Below are 19,596 nucleotides of genomic sequence, written 5' to 3' on the forward strand. Positions count from 1 at the left end.
AGACCCTACATCTCTCCTCCAGGCTGGAGAGGGAGAGAGGGAGAGAGGGAGAGAGGGAGAGAGGGAGAGAGAGGGAGAGAGGGAGAGAGAGGGAGAGAGGGAGAGAGAGAGAGAGAGAGAGAGAGAGAGAGAGAGAGAGAGAGAGAGAGAGAGAGAGGGAGGGAGGGAGAGAGAGGGAGGGAGGGAGAGAGAGGGAGGGAGGGAGAGAGAGAGGGAGGGAAAAAAAACAAAAAAAAAAAAAACAACTGATCTCATGCTGACAGCCGCGATCACGGCTTTGTTTACTTCCGGGAACCCTGGCGTGACGTCATAACGCCGCACCCAGGCCTCCGATAGTCATAGAGATGACTGGTGACCATCTGGAAATCTCTTTAGTCGTCATTCAGTGCTGGCCGATTCTTTCTCCGGGCCCCCTGATGGCACGGGACAGCCCGGAGAAGCACCGGTTGGTGGCGGGAGGGCGTCCCTTCCCTTCGCCTATAAGAACGATCAAGCGGCGGAGCTGCCGCTATGATCATTATCATCGTGTACAGAAAGAATGATATCTGAAGGATGCCTGTAGGCATCCTTCAGATATCCCCGCACAAAGATAAGGACGTCATATGACGCCCTAAGGTATTTAAGTGGTTAAAAAAAAGGTAAAGGAGAGATTTGGGGTCTTTTTGACCCCCGATCTCTCCATAGAGAGGACCTGTCATCCTTATTGCTATTACAAGGGATGTTTTATTTCTATTACAAGGAATGTAAAGTGATAAAAAAAAAAAAAAAAAAAAAAAAACACACACACACACAACTTTAAAGCGCCCCCAATTCCTCCGTGTGCACAGAAGAGAATGCATACAAAAAGTGTAAATGGTATTCATACTACACATGTGAGGCATCACCGTGAACGTTAGAGCAATAAATTCTAGTGCTAGACCTCTTCTGTAACGCTAAACAGACGGCCTGTAAAAGGTGTTTAAAACGTGACCTATAGAGTTTTAGGTACCGTAGTTCGTCGCCATCCCAAGAGTGTGCGCAATTTTAAAGCATGACATGTGAGGCATTAACATCTTTCATATTGTACAAAATACAATGGGCACTTTCACCCTTGCCTTCCCAGGCCAATTTTCAGCGCTCTTGCACTTTCAATAAGAATTGCGCGGTCATGCAACACTGTACCCAAATTCAATTTTTATAATTTTTTTCACACAAATAGAGCTTTCTTTTGGTGGCATTTATTCACAAAATCTGTTTATTTTTTGCGATATAAGCGAGAAAAAAAAAAAAGATGTGATCAGGAGGGCCAATCACAGAGCCCTCCTGCCGATCGGAGATGCGACGTGTCTGGGTGACACGAGAGCATCAGGATCGTCCCGCTGCAGGGGCACACATGCGCGATCCCCCTCCTTCTGAGGGGCGTTCCTAAACGTCCACTCAGAAGGAGGGACCGCCCACCCAGCCATATATGTGCAGTGGCCGGGTGGGAGGTGGATAAAGCGCTTGCAAAACCGCTGTGCAAATACAGCGGGACATAGAAAAAAAAAAATTGCAATTTTATTCCCAAGGAAGGGTCTCTGCTTAAAAAAATAAAAAATAAAAAGGGGGGGTTTGAGAGGAGTAAAAAAAAGTTACATAAAAAAAAAAATACAGATTTGAACTTAGAGTGCCAGAAAAAGCCTAGTCTTAAATTGCTGAATGTAAGGTTTTTAACCACTTGCCGCCCAGGTGATTCTGACTTTCCTCATGTTCAAATGTGCATTTTTTTTCTTACTAGAAAAATACTTTGAACACCCAAACATTGTATATTTTTTGAAAGCAGGGAACCTAGAGAATAAAATTCCAGGGTTGCTGCAATTTTTTCTGCTGCAACCAATTTTAAAAACGCAAATTTTCAGAAAAAAAAAAAAAAAAGCACCGGTTCCCAACCGGTGCACGATGTATGTCGGCAGAATGGCGCTGCTGGGCAAATGGGCGTACCCGTACGTCCCTTTGCATTTGCCGCTGTGCCATTGCATGCGCGCCGACCGGGAGCTCCGTGAGTCGGGTCGCGGGTCCCATGGACTTGATCGCCGCGATCGCCTCACGGAGTGGTCAAACGGGGAAATGCTAATGTAAACAAGCATCTCCCCGTTGCGCCTAGTAACAGCGTCACTGATGTCTGCTCGCTGTGATTGGGAGCAGAGATCAGTGACGTGTCACCTGTAGCCACGCCCCCCCACAGTTAACCCCGGTTCACACAGGGATGACTTGTCAGGCGACTTAGCCGCCTGACAAGTCGCGTCTCGTACTGTACTACGGAACCGTTCTAATAGGAGTGACGCAAGTCGCTCCGACTTAGGAAAAGGTTCCTGTACTATTTTTGGGGCGACTTGCATTGACTTCTATACAGAAGTCGTTTTGCAAGTCGCCGCTGAAGTCGTGTGCAGGTCGCCTCGCAAGTCATGTTGCCCCTGTGTGAACTGGCAGTTAGTAACACATCCCTAGCCCCCTAGTGGTTAACCCCTTCACTGCCATTTACATCAGAATCAGTGCCTTTGTATAGCACTGATTGCTGTATAAATGACAATGGTCCCAAAAATGTCCGATGTGTCCGCCATAATGTCGCAGTCACGTTAAAAAAAAAAAAAAAAAAAAAAAAAAAAAAAAAAAAAAAATCGCTGAATCACCGCCATTACTAGTTAAAAAAATTTTTTTTATAAAAATGCCATAAAACTATCCCCTTTTTTGTCAACGCTATATGGGGATGTTTATTATAGCAAAAAGTTAAAAATAATGCTTTTTTCAAAATTGTCGCTATTTTTTTTTTTCTAGCACAAAAAATAAAAACCACAGAGGTGATCAGATATCACCAAAGCTCTATTTGTGGGAAAAAAAGGATGTCAATTTTGTTTGGGAGCCACATCGCACAACCGCATAATTGTCAGTTAAAGCGACGCAGTGCCGAATAGCAAAAAACGCACTGGTCAGGAAGGGGGTAAATTCTTCCGGGGCTGAATCGGTTAAATGAATTTTAGTGCACACAAATACAATATAATGACCAATATTTTTGTGAAATATAAAAGATGTTATGTCAAGTAAATAGATACCCAAACATGTCACCAATTTAGGAGTTTAAACAAGAATTATTGCTCACACTCTGTTCATGACGATACCTCACATGTGTGATGTGATCATTTACTTGCGTGCAGGACCTATGCGGACATTTGTGTGAGCACGGAAAAAAAAAAAAAAAAATTGAAATCAATTTTTATGGGCACTAATGAGGCGGCACTGATATGCCGCACTTATGGGCACTGCTGGGGCTTTATTGTAATAATCAGGCCCCGATTACCTGTCCTGGTGTTCACTGCGAGGAGATGCCGCTGATCAGCTCTCCTCGCCACACTCTGTCAGTGTCGAGAGGCAAGAAGAGCCAATTACTGGCGTTTCCGCATTTACATGCACCTGGCTGTGATTGGACACAGCCGATCACATGGTTAAAGAGCCGCGTCATTGGCTCCTTACAGAGATCGGGGTCGTGCCCTGTCATATTACGTCGTCCCAGAACGAGAGCAGCACCGCTCTGTCATTTGACAGTGGGAGGGCGGCAAGTGGTTAAACACTAGCCCATTAAATTTTTTTTTTTTAAATCAACTTTATTGCTATCACAAGGGATGAACATTATCCTCTATCATAGCATGGGCAGTGATAGGTACTCTGTACTGAGAGATCTGGGGTATATTAGGCTTTGAGATCAGAATGGTCAGATGCTTTACAAGCAGTTAAAGGCTTGTAAACAGAAATCGTTGCTTCTGGTTTCATGCGTCACAAAGGGGGGGGCGCAGAGGGATTGGTACCTGCCTATGCTCAGCCGGACTTAGAGGTCACAGTAGTCCTGGTCTCCCCATCCACACCAGAGAGCCCAGGAAAAGCTGCAGAAGGGGTCCCCCTTCCGCATCCTGTAGAACTGATCAGGTGCCTGTACAGCTCTTGGATCGCTTCTACAGAAAAGCTCATCAGCTGCCAATTGAGGACATAGGTGCATCCTAAGGGCATGAATTGGTTATAATAGATGAGCCATTGCTACCCACCCCCTGAATAAATATTACCAATTGTGACAAACTAGGAACAGCAATAGGGAATACCAATTGTCCCAGGCCACATAAGATATAAGTGAGGGTCGTTGCCTGTCACAAGCACATTGTTAAGTACTGCTGAAAACCACATAAGCTAGAGGGCAATGAGATGCAGCGTCAATGCTTACAAGGTTTTTTACCCCATCTGGAACACTGAAAACTGAAGTTTAGCCTGCTTTTATTTTGCCTTCCTTGGTTTCTCTACTCAGAGTAAGCAATTTCAGTACAGAAGAGGATCCTTTACAACTGTGAAAAACTGAAAGGCTGGATCTTCAGCTTTAAATGACCAGGGGGAAATGCAAAGCATTAAATACATACTTTTTCCACGGAAATCATCCTTCCATGAAGCTCTGTTCTGTGTAGATGATTAATACATTTTGTTGCGTCCTCTGAAGATGACATCGTTACAAATCCATAGCAGCGAGCACCAGGGCTGCGAGCATTAGTTACCACCTTTGCACCAACAACCTTAAAATTTAAAATAAAAGACAACTGTTAGTATGCACATTTTTTATGCAACGTTGGAAAAAACTGCATCAACTAATACTTCTGAACATAAAAGCCCTAAACAATCATTGTTTACAAGTTTTTACACATCTCGCATTGGCTGTTCACCATCATGAGCAGAAATGGAAAAAGTTACAGCTTTTTACCAAGACAGAAGCTAAAATAACAAAGATAAATACTTGGGTCACACAAATAAAATACATGACATTTAGGATTATACCTTGCCATACTTGCTGAAGAGATTTTTTAAGTCTGTTGCTCTTGTGGTAGACGAGAGGCCACTAACCCAAAGATTCCTTCCAGAACTGTTTGCCCCAATTTGCCCTAGCAACAAAAGACAAAAAGTTAATGAAACTGTATGATATATAGACACACACAGTACTATGCAAAAAATTTAAAGGCAGATGTGAAAAAAAAAAAATGTACAAATTAAAAATGTTTTCAGAAGTGTTAAATTTGCATAGTTGTGTTGCTTAGCCTTGTTTCCATGTCCTATACATGAAAACATAGAAACTGAGGTGCAGAAATATGGCAGCAAGTGTTTTTGGACTGATGGGTCAAAATTTTAAATATCTGGCTGTAGCAGGAGTCGGTTTATTCACCGAAGGGCTGGAGGAGAGCAGTACATTGAGTGGCTGCAGGAAACAGTGAAGCATGGAGGTTCATAGCAAGTTTGACGCTACATTTCTGCAAATCGAGTTGGAGATATAGTCAGGGTCAATGGTGTCCTCAATGCTGAGAAATACAGGCAGATACTAAAAGCTGAATACACACTATACAACTTTCTTTAGATTTTATATGTACCAAAACCATATGAGATCAAACCTAAACACTTTCACTTTGTTTGCAATCAGGCAGACCCTTGCACTACATAGTTGAAGGTAAATCTAAAGGAAATTGAACAAAAGTTGGATATGGCATAAGCTGGATTTGTACTCAGGGAGGTGTGCGATAAGTCCCACATTTATTCTGCAGCAGGACAACCCCAAAAATGCAGCTAATGTCATTAAGAACTATCTTCAATGTAGAGAACAAGGAGTCCAGAAAGTGATGGTTTGGCCCCCACAAAACCCTGATCTCAATATCAAGTCTGTCTGGGATTATATGGAGACCCCGAAGGATTTGAGGGCGGCCTACATTCACATAAAATGTGCAGTTTTCCAAAAAGTTTGGAACAAGCTACCTGCAGAGTTCCAAAAACTGTATGCAAATGAATATATAAAAAAAATTTGATTGTGCTGAATGTGTCAAAACTAAAATAATCTCAGTGACTGAAAACAAAAAAAAAAAAAACATAGAAAATTCTCTCATATATACAGTGTCACAAAAGTGACTACACCCCCCTCATATCTTTTCATGTGACAACACTGAAGGAATGACACTTTGCTACAATGTAAAGTAGTGAGTGTACAGCTTGTATAACAGTGTAAATTGACTGTCCTCAAAATAATGCAACATAGCCATTAATGTCTAAACCACTGGCAACAAAAGTGAGTACATCCCTAAGTGAAAATGTCCAAATTGGGCCCAAAGTGACAATATTTTGGGTGGCCACCATTATTTTTCAGCACTGCCTTAACCCTCTTGGGCATGGAGTTCACCAGAGCTTCAAAGGTTGCCACTGGAGTACTCTTCGACTCCTCCATGACGACATCACGGAGCTGGTGGATGTTAGAGACCTTGCGCTCCTCCACCTTCCATTTGAGGATGCCCCACAGATGCTCAACAGGGTTTAGGTCTGGAGACATGCTTGGCCGGGGGGGCTCGCTCGGCAGGCAAACATCCTGCCGAGTGCAAGTTCAGGTGCTCAGCAAACGACCGGATGCCAGAGTGAGAGGCGGTGTCAGCGGTCTCCCTCTGGCCTGATGCCTCCGTGTTCATCCGCACCAGCTTGACGGATTAAGCCCAGCCGGAAGCGCTCCTCCTTCTCTCTGCAGGGCTTGGAGCTCGCTTGGCTGCCTGGCTGCCTGGCTCCCCTCAAACCATCTCGTGCCCGTAGGGGCCGCTGGAGCGTCACCGCCACTACCTGGATAGCGGCACCAACGACCCCCACCTTGGAGCGGCGAGGAGAGCGCGAGACGCCGGCCGTGTCTGGGAGGGTTGCCAGGGCGACGGCTTCAACGCTAGCGGCTCCGGCGGTGTCCATTGACAGGGGAACAGGCGACCAGTGTGGAGCGTCCCTGCACTGCCCAGGTAGCTTGGCAGTATCGAGGTACCGAATATAGTATAGGAGGCTGTCTCTGTTTCTCCTCTCTCTTTCTTATTGGGGGCTGGATTGCTGCCTGAAGCTGTGGGCTGAGGCTCAGCAACTCACCTTGCAATCAAAGAGCGGCTTGTCCTCGTGGGGGAGAGGAGCACCCTGCTGGCCAAAACTGATACACACAATTGAAGAAAACCACAGACTGATAAAACAGAATTGCCCATTATACCAGGCTGGGTACTAGTCCTGCATGTAACCAAACACTAGGAAAATATAACTGTGACTGTGCTATTATTCTGACCTGGGAGGAAGAAAGGAGGGGGAAAAAAGGGAAAGAGAAAGAGAAAGGGGGAAGGGAAAGGCTAACTTGAAGAGCCGTTAAAACCCCACAATCGCTCTCCTTCAGGCCATATAACAAACCATGACTAGAAAAAAAGGTGAAGAGCCGCAGCAGCACGAGAACGTCAGTTCTCAAACCACTCGCACATCAAAAGAAAAGGGGAGCCAGGCAGCAGCAGCAGCAGCGGCCAAGTTGGAAAAGTTTGCGCACCCCTCGACCCTATCACCATCTAAAAATACCTCCCACCAGCAGGAGAAATCTCATGTGGGGGGCTCTGGGGACAGGAAGAGCTTAGGAAAAGGGCCAACGGTAACACACGCAACAAGAACTGCGAGCAATAAAGGCTCCCCGGGCGAACCTTCAGGCACGGCAACTAGTATTGCCGCCGAGCAAAATATATCTGTAGTGGAGGAGCCAACATTGAAAGATGTCCTATGTGCTGTTAATTCCTGTAAAGCCTCCCTAAGCGAATTGTGCGACCAGCTGAAGGGGTTAAAGGAAGAGTTAATTACAGTAAGCCAGGAATTACAAAGGACAGTTGCTAGAACAACTATACTGGAGGAGAGGATGAGCCAGGTTGAGGATGATCTGGCTCCACTGAAGCAGGAGCTCAAAGCAATGAAAACGCAGGTTGACCTGCATAGGGTTAAGATGGAGGAAATGGAAAACAGGTCCCGCAGGAACAATGTACGGGTGGTCGGTTTACCAGAGCGGTGTGAGGGTCCCTACCCCGAAGAGTTTATGGAGAAGTGGCTTAAGGGAACATTCGGAACAGAAACCTTCTCGCACCTTTTTTCCATCGAAAGAGCCCACAGAGTGCCAACCAGGCCCCCGCCACCAGGAGGATACCCCAGACCAATAATTATGAAATTCCTTAACTATAGGGATAAGGTTACACTGATGCGCAGGGCTAGAGAGAAAGGGGATGTTTTACACAACGGGGCAAAAATTTTTTTCTTCCCCGACTACTCCCCAGACCTGCAGAAACGAAGGGCTGAATTCAGGGACATTAAGCGCAGACTGCGGGACTACAAAGTAGAATATGCCCTATTGTACCCGGCACGCCTGCGCATCACTGCCCTAGGGGCTACCCATTTCTTTGACACAACGACAGGGGCAATAAAATGGCTCGAAGATAACAAAACGACTTTATAGAGTTAGGGGTTCTGTGGGGCCGGCTGGGCTACCATGTTTTGCTTTGTTTTTTCCTTTTTCTTTCTTTTTTTTATTATTATATAGCGGATGGCACGGGGGGGGGGGGGGGGGGGGCAGGGGGGGGCGTGATGGATGGAAGCACGGATGAAGGATGTGGTTTTTCTAGGTTTATTCACTATAAGTATCGATTTGATGTTTTGGAATTTGGTTGGGGGAGGGGGGGAGGAGTTTGGAAGTGTGTCACGATGCACTTGGTCAGTACATGAGTGAGGAGTTTTTTTTTTCTTCTTTTGAATGGTTGGAAGGGAGCAAAAAGGTCACATGCACGACCCTAAGGGCTGGCCTAGCTAGGCAGGAGGGGGGGGCACGAAGGGGGGTGGGGAAAGGGGGAATGGGTCAGGTTGAAGTTGGGGGGGGGGGAGGGGGGTAGGCTAAGTAGAGGGAGGGGAGGGGGGCCCATAATAAATCATGGGGTTAGATATTTTGGGGAACGAAAGGCACACGTATCTAGGGGGAGAAGGTCTACAAAAATAAAGCACACCTGCACATGTTGTACACATTTACAATTAAACAGCACTGGAGGAGGGGGCGGAGTGGTGCCTGGACGCGGGGACCCTCGCCCCCTCACCCTATTTTTCTTTTTCTTTATTTTTAATTTAACCATAGAGACTATGGCAAGTCTAGTAGACACAACTGCACAAATGAACTGCTCTTACCTTTTTGAAGGGTTAGTTTATTTCTTGTTTTCTTTTTTTTTTTTTTTTTTTTTTCTCTCTTTTTTCTTTTGTTTTTGTAAATGTCATTTAAAACCTTGAAAATAGGTTCGTGGAATATTAGGGGTATGAGCGACCCGGCTAAGAGGGCAGCTGTATTTTTGGTGATGGAAAATTATGATGTCGGACTGGTTTGCCTGCAGGAAACTCACCTCACTAATGAGACTAAACAGTACGTTCGGAATAATAAATTCCAAGAACAGTACCACTCGGTTCACACCTCTTATTCAAGAGGGGTGAGTATCTTGGTGAGGAGAGGTATTTCATTTTCCTGCAGGGAAGCTAGGCTAGACATGTTGGGAAGGTATGTTTTTCTGAGCTGTGTTGTGGAAAATAGACCTCTGGTAATAGCAAATGTTTATATTCCTCCTCCGTTTAAAACAGAGATCATGCTGGATCTGCTGGAGTTTGTGGACGGCATGGAGGGTATCCCTATAATAGCGGTGGGTGATTTTAACGCAGTTTTAGATAGCAGTATGGATCGATTACCCCCTGTGTCCCGCACGGAAAGAGTTTCAGAGGGGCGACTAGCCCAATTGCTCGCAGAAATCGGATGGCACGATCTGTGGAGATCTTATAATCCAAACATCCGGCAGTACTCCTGCCACTCAGGGTCACACTCCACCCTCTCGCGCATAGACATGGCAGTAGGTAACAACGAAGCCCTGCGATTAATAGGAAATATAGAATATAGACCGAGGGGAATATCGGATCATTCACCTCTGACTCTGACTCTAAAATTAAATACCGGAACCAGTCAGAAGAGGTGGACAATAAATCCACTATGGCTGGACCTGATCAGTAATCCAACAGAAATACTCCCCAAGCTAAAAGAGTTTGTAACATTTAACTCAGGTACAGCACCAGTAGGAGTGGTGTGGGACACCCTAAAAGCATATCTTAGAGGACTACTACACCAGCAGGTCGTAATGGCAAAAAAAACATCAAGGGACTGGGAGGTGAGGGCCAGTAGGGAAGCTATGGAAGCAGAAGCACAATTCGTATCAGACCCAACCCCAGAAAAACAGGAGATTTGGCTTAACAAACAACAAGAGTATAAAGAGGTAATCAACAGAAGAATAGAGAACAAGAGACTCTTCCAGAGACAAAATTATTTTGGGGAAGGAGAGAAGGTAGGTCGGACGCTTGCCCTTTTAACTAGGACCAATTTACTCTCACCAACCGTCTCCTCAATTAAAACACCAGCTGGAAATATCACATCGGACCCAGTTGAGGTATTGGAAATTTTTTCCATATTTTATAGAGACCTGTATAGGTCCCGTCAGGGCTCGAACCAGCACGAGATGGATAGGTTTCTGGAGGGAGTAGATCTGCCCATGCTCTCGGAAAGGGATAGAAGCGAGATGGATTCCCCTCTGATTCTGGAGGAGCTACAAAAGGCAGTCGCAGAACTGTCAGGCCAGAAATCTCCGGGCCCGGATGGCCTACCACTGGAGATTTATAGGAAGTATGGGGAGATCTTGCTCCCGGAGCTCCTAAAAGTGCTAGAGCAGACGACCAGGGATGGTAGGTTGCTCTTATCAATGTCAGAGGCTGATATAGTAGTGATCCCAAAGGAGGGGAAAGATCAATCGGAAGTTTCATCATACAGACCGATATCACTGCTGTGCACAGATGTTAAGATCATCGCAAGAGTGCTGGCATCCAGGCTAAATAAATGTATAGACAAACTGGTGCACTCAGACCAATCGGGATTTATCCCCGGCCGGTCCACCAGTACAAACATCAGAAGAGCTTACCTGAACCTACAGGTACCAACAGAGAATGTGGGATCCAGAGCCATATTGTCTCTGGATGCTGCCAAGGCTTTCGATAGCCTAGAGTGGGAATACCTATGGAGGGTGCTAGAGAGGTTTGGATTTGGTCCTACATTTATCAGCTGGCTAAAAATTCTGTACAATCAGCCAAGGGCAAGGCTCAAGATAAACGGTGAATACTCGGAAAGCTTCCCCCTCGAAAGAGGGACAAGACAGGGATGTCCCTTATCTCCTTTGTTGTTTGTGCTGGCTATGGAACCATTAGCAGGAGCAGTGAGATCATCCACGGAAATACAGGGATTCCAAAGAAAAGGGAGAGAAGAGAGAATAGCACTTTTTGCAGATGATGTCATATTTTTCCTGGGGGACACGACTTCCTCGTTGGAGAAAGTGATGCATTTAGTAGAGGACTTTGGAAAGTTTTCGGGATTAGTTATCAACTGGGAGAAGTCGTCGCTTCTACCGGTAGATTCAGTGGCTATTACTACCCCAACGTGCCTGCCTCACTTGAAGATTACAGAGAAAATGAAATACCTTGGCGTGGTGCTGTCTAAGGACCCCGGTACGTTTATCAAGGACAACTTGATCCCCCTCTTATTAAAATTTAAGAGGAAACGTGACATTTGGAGCAGACTCCCTTTGTCTGTGGCGGGCCGAGCCAATCTGATAAAAATGGTCTGGATGCCGCAACTGTTATACCTACTACATAATTCCCCAGTTTGGATTAGTGGGAAGTGGTTCCAAAAGATCCAGTCCCTTTTTAGGGAATTAATATGGAAAAAAGGGCAGGCCAGGATCGGCCTACAAAAACTGCAGCGACCCGACACGGAGGGGGGACTGGGGGTCCCACAGCCATTTATGTACTATCTGGCAGCCCAGCTACAACAACTGGGAGGTTGTGCCACTGAGAGAGGGGGAAATAATAATGTTAAAATCATTCTACAGGGGAATCCACACAGTTCACTAGTGGGAGCACTGGAGGCAGACTCGCTACAAGGAGAAATTCCGACACTTAAATTGATCACCAGGGTCTGGCAGGCAGCTAAGAAAACAATGGGGTATAAAGGAATAACAGAACATGCGCCACTATGGAATAATAAGTGTTTGCATGAATTATCAACTGTAGATAGGAATAGATCGTGGGAAAGTTGTGGGATAAACCGGTTGATACAATTATACAAAGGGGATACTTTGAAATCCTTTGAGGACCTAAGACGCGAGTATGGGATGCCAAACCAGGCATTCTATAGTTACCTGCAGATCAGGCACGCTCTTAGCAAACAATTCAGTAGGCAACCCCCAGTATGGTGTAGGACCCCACTCCTACAAACAATAATTAAATCAGAGACTACTAAAGGCTTAATCTCAGAGATATACTCCCAACTAATAAAGAGAGGAAACACGAAGGCAGGCCTATTAGGAGGAAGGGGTAAATGGGCAGCCGACGTGGGGGAGATAACGGACGAGCAATGGGAGAGGATTCTCGAGTTTGGACCAGAGGTATCGGTCTCTCCTTCACAAAAAGTCTCCCACTTGATGCTGCTACACAGATCTTACTATACACCAAAAAGGCTGTTTATGTTTGGCCGTAGAACTAACGACGAGTGCCCTAGATGCAGAGGAACAGGTGACCTAATTCATATGGTTTGGAGGTGCCCAAAACTAGCAAGGTACTGGACTGAGATTATAAAGAAAATAAACGCTACGTTTAGGGTGAACTTAGTGCTCGACCCCAAAATCTGTGTGCTGGGGTATGCCAGTAGTGCTCTGAGGGATAGAAATACAGCCATAGCGATAGTAAGATGCTTGTTTCAAGCTAGAAAATTAATTGCACAAGCATGGCAATCAAGCACACCTCCAAACCCGGAAGCCTGGGCCGGGACGGTTAACTCCATAATACGGAGTGAAAGGACATTTTACATAAGGCTAGGTAGTTACAAAACGTTCACGAAACTATGGAACCCATGGATCCAAGCAATGCCATCCTCCTTTCCAGTGCTACCTTAGTACTGAGGGCAATCACCCTCTTACTGGGGTAGAGATGGTGCACCATAGCCAGAGACCCGAAGCTGAGGGAGAAAGGGGAGAAGGAATAATAGCTAGACACAAGGTGTGCATCGGAACAATGAGCGTAGGTCAATGGGGGGATGGGGGGATGGGGGGCGGGGGGGGGGGTTCACTAGTTTGGGTAATTTGGAAAAGGCCTAGGGAAAAAGTCTTCCCGTTTTCACTATGACATATTTTTGTACAATTGTAAATTTTACACACTGAAAATATAAATTAAGAGAAAAGACTGAATGGCCACAATGATGTCACTCGACAAGAGACAAATATGACCATCAATCTGAAAGATGTCTCTGAATCAAGGTAACTGAAGTGGCCAAAGAAAAAAAAAATAAAAAAAAAAAAAAAAAAAAAAAAAGGAGACATGCTTGGCCAGTCCATCACCTTTACCCTCAGCTTCTTTAGCAAGGCAGTGGTCATCTTAGAGGTGTGCTTGGCGTTGTTATGTTGGAATACTGCCCTGCGGCCCAGTCTCCGAAGGGAGGGTATCATGCTCTGCTTCAGTGTGTCACAGTACATGTTGGCATTCATGGTTCCCTCAATCAACTGTAGCTCCCCAGTGCCAGCAGCACTCATGCAGCCCCAAACCATGACACTCCCACCACGATGCTTGACTGTAGGCAAGACACACTTGTCTCTGTACTCCTCACCTGGTTGCTGCCACACACGCTTGACACCATCTGAACCAAATAAGTTTTATCTTGGTCTCATCAGACCATAGGACATGGTTCCAGTAATCCATGTCCTTAGTCTGCTTGTCTTCAGCAAACTGTTTGCAGGCTTTGTGCATCATCTTTAGAAGAGGCTTCCTTCTGGGACGACAGCCATGCAGACCAATTTGATGCAGTGCATGGTCTGAGCACTGACAGGCTGACCCCCCCCCACCCCTTCAACCTCCACAGCAATGCTGGCAGCACTCATACCTCTATTTCCCAAAGACAACCTCTTGATATGACGCTGAGCACATGCGCTCAACTTCTTTGGTCGACCATGGTGAGGCCTGTTCTGAGTGGAACCTGTCCGGTAAACCATTGTATGGTCTTGGCCACCGTGCTGCAGCTCAGTTTCAGGGTCTTGCCAGTCTTCTTATAGCCTAGGCCATCTTTATGTAGAGCAACAATTATTTTCAGATCCTCAGAGTTCTTTGCCATGAAGTGCCATGTTGAACTTCCAGTGACCAGTATGAGAGAGAGCGATAAAAACCAAATTTAACACACCTGCTCCCCATTCACACCTGAGACCTTGTAACACTAACGAGTCACATGACACCAGCGAGGCAAAAATGGCCAATTGGGCCCAATTTGGACAATTTCACTTATGGGTGTACTCACTTTTGCTGCCAGCAGTTTAGACATTAATGGCTGTGTGTTGTTATTTTAAGGGGACAGCAAATTTACACTGTTATACAAGCTGTACACTCACTACTTTACATTGTAGCAAAGTGTCATTTCTTCTGTGTTGTCACATGAAAAAATAATAAAATATTTACAAAAATGTGAGGGGTGTACTCATTTTTGGGAGAGAGATAGCTATATCTCTCTCATTTACCCGCTTACCGACCGCCGCATGTACATATACGTCGGCGGAATGACACAGCTGCACAGATGGGCGTACCTGTACATCCCTTTGAATTTGCCGTCGTGTGGTTGTGTCACGACCCTGCCGCAAGGACTCACTTTTATGCGAGCTCCCTCGCATGGTGTGGGAAAAAAAAAAAACTTACCTTTACAATCCCTTTACTGCCAGTCACATTCACACAATAATCAATGCATTTTTAATTGCACTGATCGCTGTATAAATGTGAATGGTCCCGAAATAGCACCTAAGTGTCCGATCTGTCCGCCATGTCACAGATATATATATACCGTATTTATCGGCGTATAACACGCACCCCAAGTTTAGGAGAGAATTTTAAGGAAAAAAAACTTTTAGGAGGGAAGTTTAAGGAAAAGAAACTTATATTAAAATGCCCATCAAGGCAGCCTTTTCAGTGTCAGTGCAGCTTTGCCCCAGTGCAGCCTTGTCAGTGCAGCCTTGTCCCCAGTGTCCATGCCTACCGCCTGCCGCCGACATACACATGCTAGTAATTTTAAATGTGGCGCCGCGGAGTTCGGAGGGACTCGGCGCCGGCGGAACTGAACGAACGCCGCCGAGATACACATAGTCGAGTGTAGTGATTGCCGCCGACGTTTACATAGCGAGTAGTTTTAAATATGGCGCCGCGGAGTTCGGAGTGACTCGGCGGTGCTGAACGAGCGCCGCCGAAATCACAGAGCCGAGATACACATAGTCGAGTGTATTCGGCTCTTTCCGGCGCCCACAGTCCCGCCCTATGATGGACATAACACAGGTCCAATGGCGGGACTGGGCGTGACTGTGAGCGGCGCCGGAAAGAGCCGAATACACTCGACTGTGTGTATCTCGGCTCTGTGATTTCGGCGGCGCTCGTTCAGCACCGCCGAGTCACTCCGAACTCCGCGGCACCATATTTAAAACTACTCGCTATGTAAATGTCGGCGGCAATCGCAGACATTCACATAGCAATAGCGGGGATCGGCGTATAACACGCACCCACGACTTTCCCCTGATTTTAAGGGGAAAAAAAGTGCGTGTTATACGCTGATAAATACGATATATTATATATATATATATATATATATATATATATATATATATATATATATATATATATATATATATATATATATATATATATATATATATATATATATATATATATATATATATCTATCTATATCTATATCTATATCTATATATATCTATATCTATATCTATATAGATATCTATCTATATAGATATCTATCCCATTACTAGTAAAAAAAAAATCCCCTATTTTGTAGACGCTATAACATTTGCCCAAACCAAACGCTTATTGCGATTTTTTTTACCAAAAATATGTAGAATACATATTGGCCTAAACTGAGGGGAAAAAAATGTTTTTAATATATTTTTTGAGGAATATTTATTATAGCAAAAAGTAAAAAAATAGCTTTTTTTTCAAAATTGTCACTTTTTTTTTGTTTATAGCACAAAAAATAAAAACCGCAGGAGGTGATCAAATACCACCAAAAGTACGTCAGTTTTGTTTGGGAGCAACTTCGCACAATTGTCAGTTAAAGCGACGCAGTGCCCAATCGCAAAAAGTGCTCTGGTCTTTGGTCAGCCAAATGGTCCGGGGCTTAAGTGGTTAAAGACTTCCATTTAAATCACTCTTCGTTTACAGCATTTTTTTTTTCACACCTGGCTGAAACTATTGCACAGTACTTTTTTTTTTTCTTTTCATTACACACATACTACTGTATATACATAGCACTCCGTGCCACAGTGGAAAGCCCCACCCCTAAACGCTTAAGATAGCTAATTTTAAAGTAAACCCATTATAAACTAGCTCCCATCTTTTACATCTTCCAGTTGCCAAACTCAGCTGCCTGCTGCTATGACAACTTTGACTAATACTTCAAGTAACAGGTTTGTCCAAATTTTTGCACGTGTAACAACTATTTTCTTTGTTCAAGGATGTGAAGTTTGTGAAATCAAATGTAACTATATTAGCCCACATTCACATTGGGCCAAATCGGCGGCTATTGCTTGCAATGGTACTGTATAGATTCCCAAAAGTAGTTCCTGTACTACTTTTGGCAACTTCGGGGGTGATTTGAATAGACATCTGTGCATGAAATTGCACAGATGTCTGTCAAATCGCCCCCAAAGTCAGACCGCATTGCCAGTTTCAAATTGTGCGAGTTCAGCTGAACTCACACAATTTCTAACTCTCAGCAGTGTGAACCTGGGCTCAAAGCTAAACTGCAAGCAAACAGCTCTTCAAATATATAAGGGCTGCTTTACCAGCCAAAAAATTTGAAATTTCTTTCCATTCAGCCCTAAGAGTTAGCGTTTTGTCTGCTACATTTAATTAATCTTTACAGGTCATGACCCAGCCTATAAAATTGGACCGTGAAAGAAAAACTGGAAGACTGATGAACTCATAATCCTGCTCTCTTCCTATCAGCATGTCCCTTGTTTGCCATGAGCACAACTGATAGAAGCAGCACAAGCAGTCAACTTCTCCCAGTCTGAGTAATGCAAGAGGCAGCCACCAGGGTGAATTCAGGTACTTACACTGCATTTCAAAATCACATTTAATGATATATTCATAATCACAAATCAGCATTAATTGGCGTTTTATATGCATCTGGACGTCAGCTTTAAAAGAAGCATAAGTTTTTTTTATCATATTTGCCTAGCTGGATGAAGAATTGGTCCAATGCAGCATCTGTCCCCCGCCGGGTCTAACACTGACAACCGAGCTCTCGGTTTCTAACGGTTCCATGAGCAGAGAGCTGGCGACTGTCACATGCTCTCCGCTCTGCACGCCACCCCCTGGGCTAGAGAGTTGTCAGGAACAGCCATGTCAGGCTCTCAGCAGCTTGCTGAGAGGCTGAGCTGGATGCCGGTCCAGGCATATGGGCGGATACGCCCATATGGTCGCAATCTTCTTCGAGCCTGGACCGTCTCTTAAACATGAAACGACAGCAGGCTTCAGCCCGCTGTCTGCTGCAAACGGGTCATAGGAGTGCAGAACAAAACGGCACTCCTGTGATCCACAGAAGTACAGCCAAACTAGCTTTGGCTGTACTTCTCCTTTAACAATCGTATATACATATGATTAACATACTGTTTTCTAAAATAGTTTATCATTTTTCACTTACAAAATTAAACCTGTACTTTAGACAGGAACGAGACAACTTTATGCAAAAGGAATTAGAAATGATCGCTTCAGTGTCAAGGAAAAAAGCTACATTACACATACCCTTCTCGTCGGTTTTGAGGCTCCCGTCAGCTTCCTCTTCAGTCAAACTAAAGAGAGAGAATACTAGTCAACAGTTGTTTTCAAGACCTACCATACAGCTGGCCACAAGTGTTTGTGTAAGACATGCAAAACATTAAAATTATGTTAAGTAGATTTTGTTTCAACAAAATCAAGTATAAATTGACACGAAAGGAAAAGTCTCAAAAGTCTAATTGGCTTTACTATAGAAAATATGCCAAAGAAAACCATATTTCAAAGTACCTTTGAAAAGAAAAAACAAATCTGGTCTAATACTGAGAAAAAAAACAAACCTCATTCTCTGATCGTCCTCTTTTGCAGAGGATACTTTAGTAGATGCTGCTTCTGTGTTTTCATTCTTCAATGCTTGCTCACCATCTTTAGCTTCCTCCTCAGCTTGCGTCTTCATCTCATCTTCCAAGTTATCATCAAGAATGGGTTCCATTTGGCTACTCTGACCACCTGTGCTATCTATGGCTATTTCAGAGTCCGTGTCCTTTATCATACTTTGTTCTAAACACTCCCTATCATCTGGACCTAAAGGAATAGTTTCTTCAGCTTCACAATCTTTATTTGTTTCGTCATCTAAATCTAACGTGTTATCAGCAGATTCAATGGTGACAAAAACCTCTTCCTCGGTCTTCTGGGATTCATCGCAACTGTTATCTTGATCAACTGACTCCTCCACTTCTGGAGCCTCTTCTTTAAGCTGGTCAGATTTATCACTTTCCCCCAATATCTCGAGCACTTTCTCATTTTCTATAGATTTAATAGGAATAGAACGGCACAATTTAATGACCAGGGAAAAAACAAAAATTACAAACGTGGAACTGGCATGACTGCCAAATTAGAAAACTAGGCACAGAGATTGGAAAATTGTGTTATGTAAAGTTTTTTTTTTAAATATATGTATAGATTTTTATTTCACATATTTGCACACTAAACCTAAAAGTATATCGCCAACTTAACACCGAACGTGGCCAAACCTATAAGAAAAGCTGCAAACACCAAAGATGCTTCTGGTCATCTTGAACTCCGTCCCAACTTGACATGTGGATGTTCTGTGTTCTTCTAGACCTCCGAAATTGTCCATTATTTTGTTTTAGTATTTCGAGAAATGTTCCAATTGCAGAGAAAGTCCATTTTTGTTTGTGAAATCCATTTTCAGCATTTAGTGATCTTCCAAACATCCAAAATGCAAGAAATGAAGCAAATAAAAGCTTAATCCCAAGACAGAAGAACGCTTGTTCGTCATTTACCTCTATCTTCATGTAGCCACTGATCTGACTGTCATTGCAACTGTAACGCAGTTCGGTTAACTAAAAGCTTAATACACCTTTAATCTCCAGATCTATGAAGTCCAAAGGTTACTTTACTTAAAAATTACTATAGTTAATATAAGTAATCAAGATGAATTTCACAGATCTGGCAATTTACATTTCCAATCTCTGTGGCCCATGCCTCAACCGAACTGCAGGCACATTAAAGTGGACTTATGCCAAAGGTTAGATTTTCAGAGATGAATACATAGAAACAGAAGGCTTGAAATATTTGTTTTTCTAAAAGAAAACACTGCTCTTTTCCCAGGGCTAAACATAAAAGCCAAAGCCTATGTATCTGATCACTGCTGTTGGTGAGGACCTAATAATTAAAAAACTTGCCTTCAGCACAGATAACATTGCCAAATATCTAGGCTTGTGGTTTTGTAACAGCATTTTCTCTAGAACTGCCATTTGAAGTCACTTTCATTACATGCCAGCAAGGCTGTTAAAATGTTAACATTTGAGTACAAGTCCACTCTACTTGTGAGGAACCCTACCATGAACTGTAGGA

The 19,596-nt window shown here is 44.1% G+C and overlaps 1 protein-coding gene across 2 annotated transcripts in view; it reads right to left on the bottom strand.

Moving 5' to 3' along the window:
- The window catches only part of LOC141105239 (scaffold attachment factor B2-like), a 140,517-nt gene that overhangs the window by 72,649 nt on the left and 48,272 nt on the right, over positions 1 to 19,596 (bottom strand). For both annotated transcript variants that reach the window (XM_073595136.1, XM_073595129.1), the window contains exons 5-8: positions 18,057 to 18,522; positions 17,746 to 17,792; positions 4,825 to 4,928; positions 4,416 to 4,565 (exon numbers count right to left, since the gene is read on the bottom strand). In XM_073595136.1, the coding sequence (XP_073451237.1) occupies positions 4,416 to 4,565; positions 4,825 to 4,928; positions 17,746 to 17,792; positions 18,057 to 18,522 (767 nt within the window). The remainder of the gene's footprint in view (positions 1 to 4,415; positions 4,566 to 4,824; positions 4,929 to 17,745; positions 17,793 to 18,056; positions 18,523 to 19,596) is intronic.

The sequence above is a fragment of the Aquarana catesbeiana genome, linkage group LG01 (assembly GCF_042186555.1).
Source record: "Aquarana catesbeiana isolate 2022-GZ linkage group LG01, ASM4218655v1, whole genome shotgun sequence".
NCBI classification, from domain to species: domain Eukaryota; kingdom Metazoa; phylum Chordata; class Amphibia; order Anura; family Ranidae; genus Aquarana; species Aquarana catesbeiana.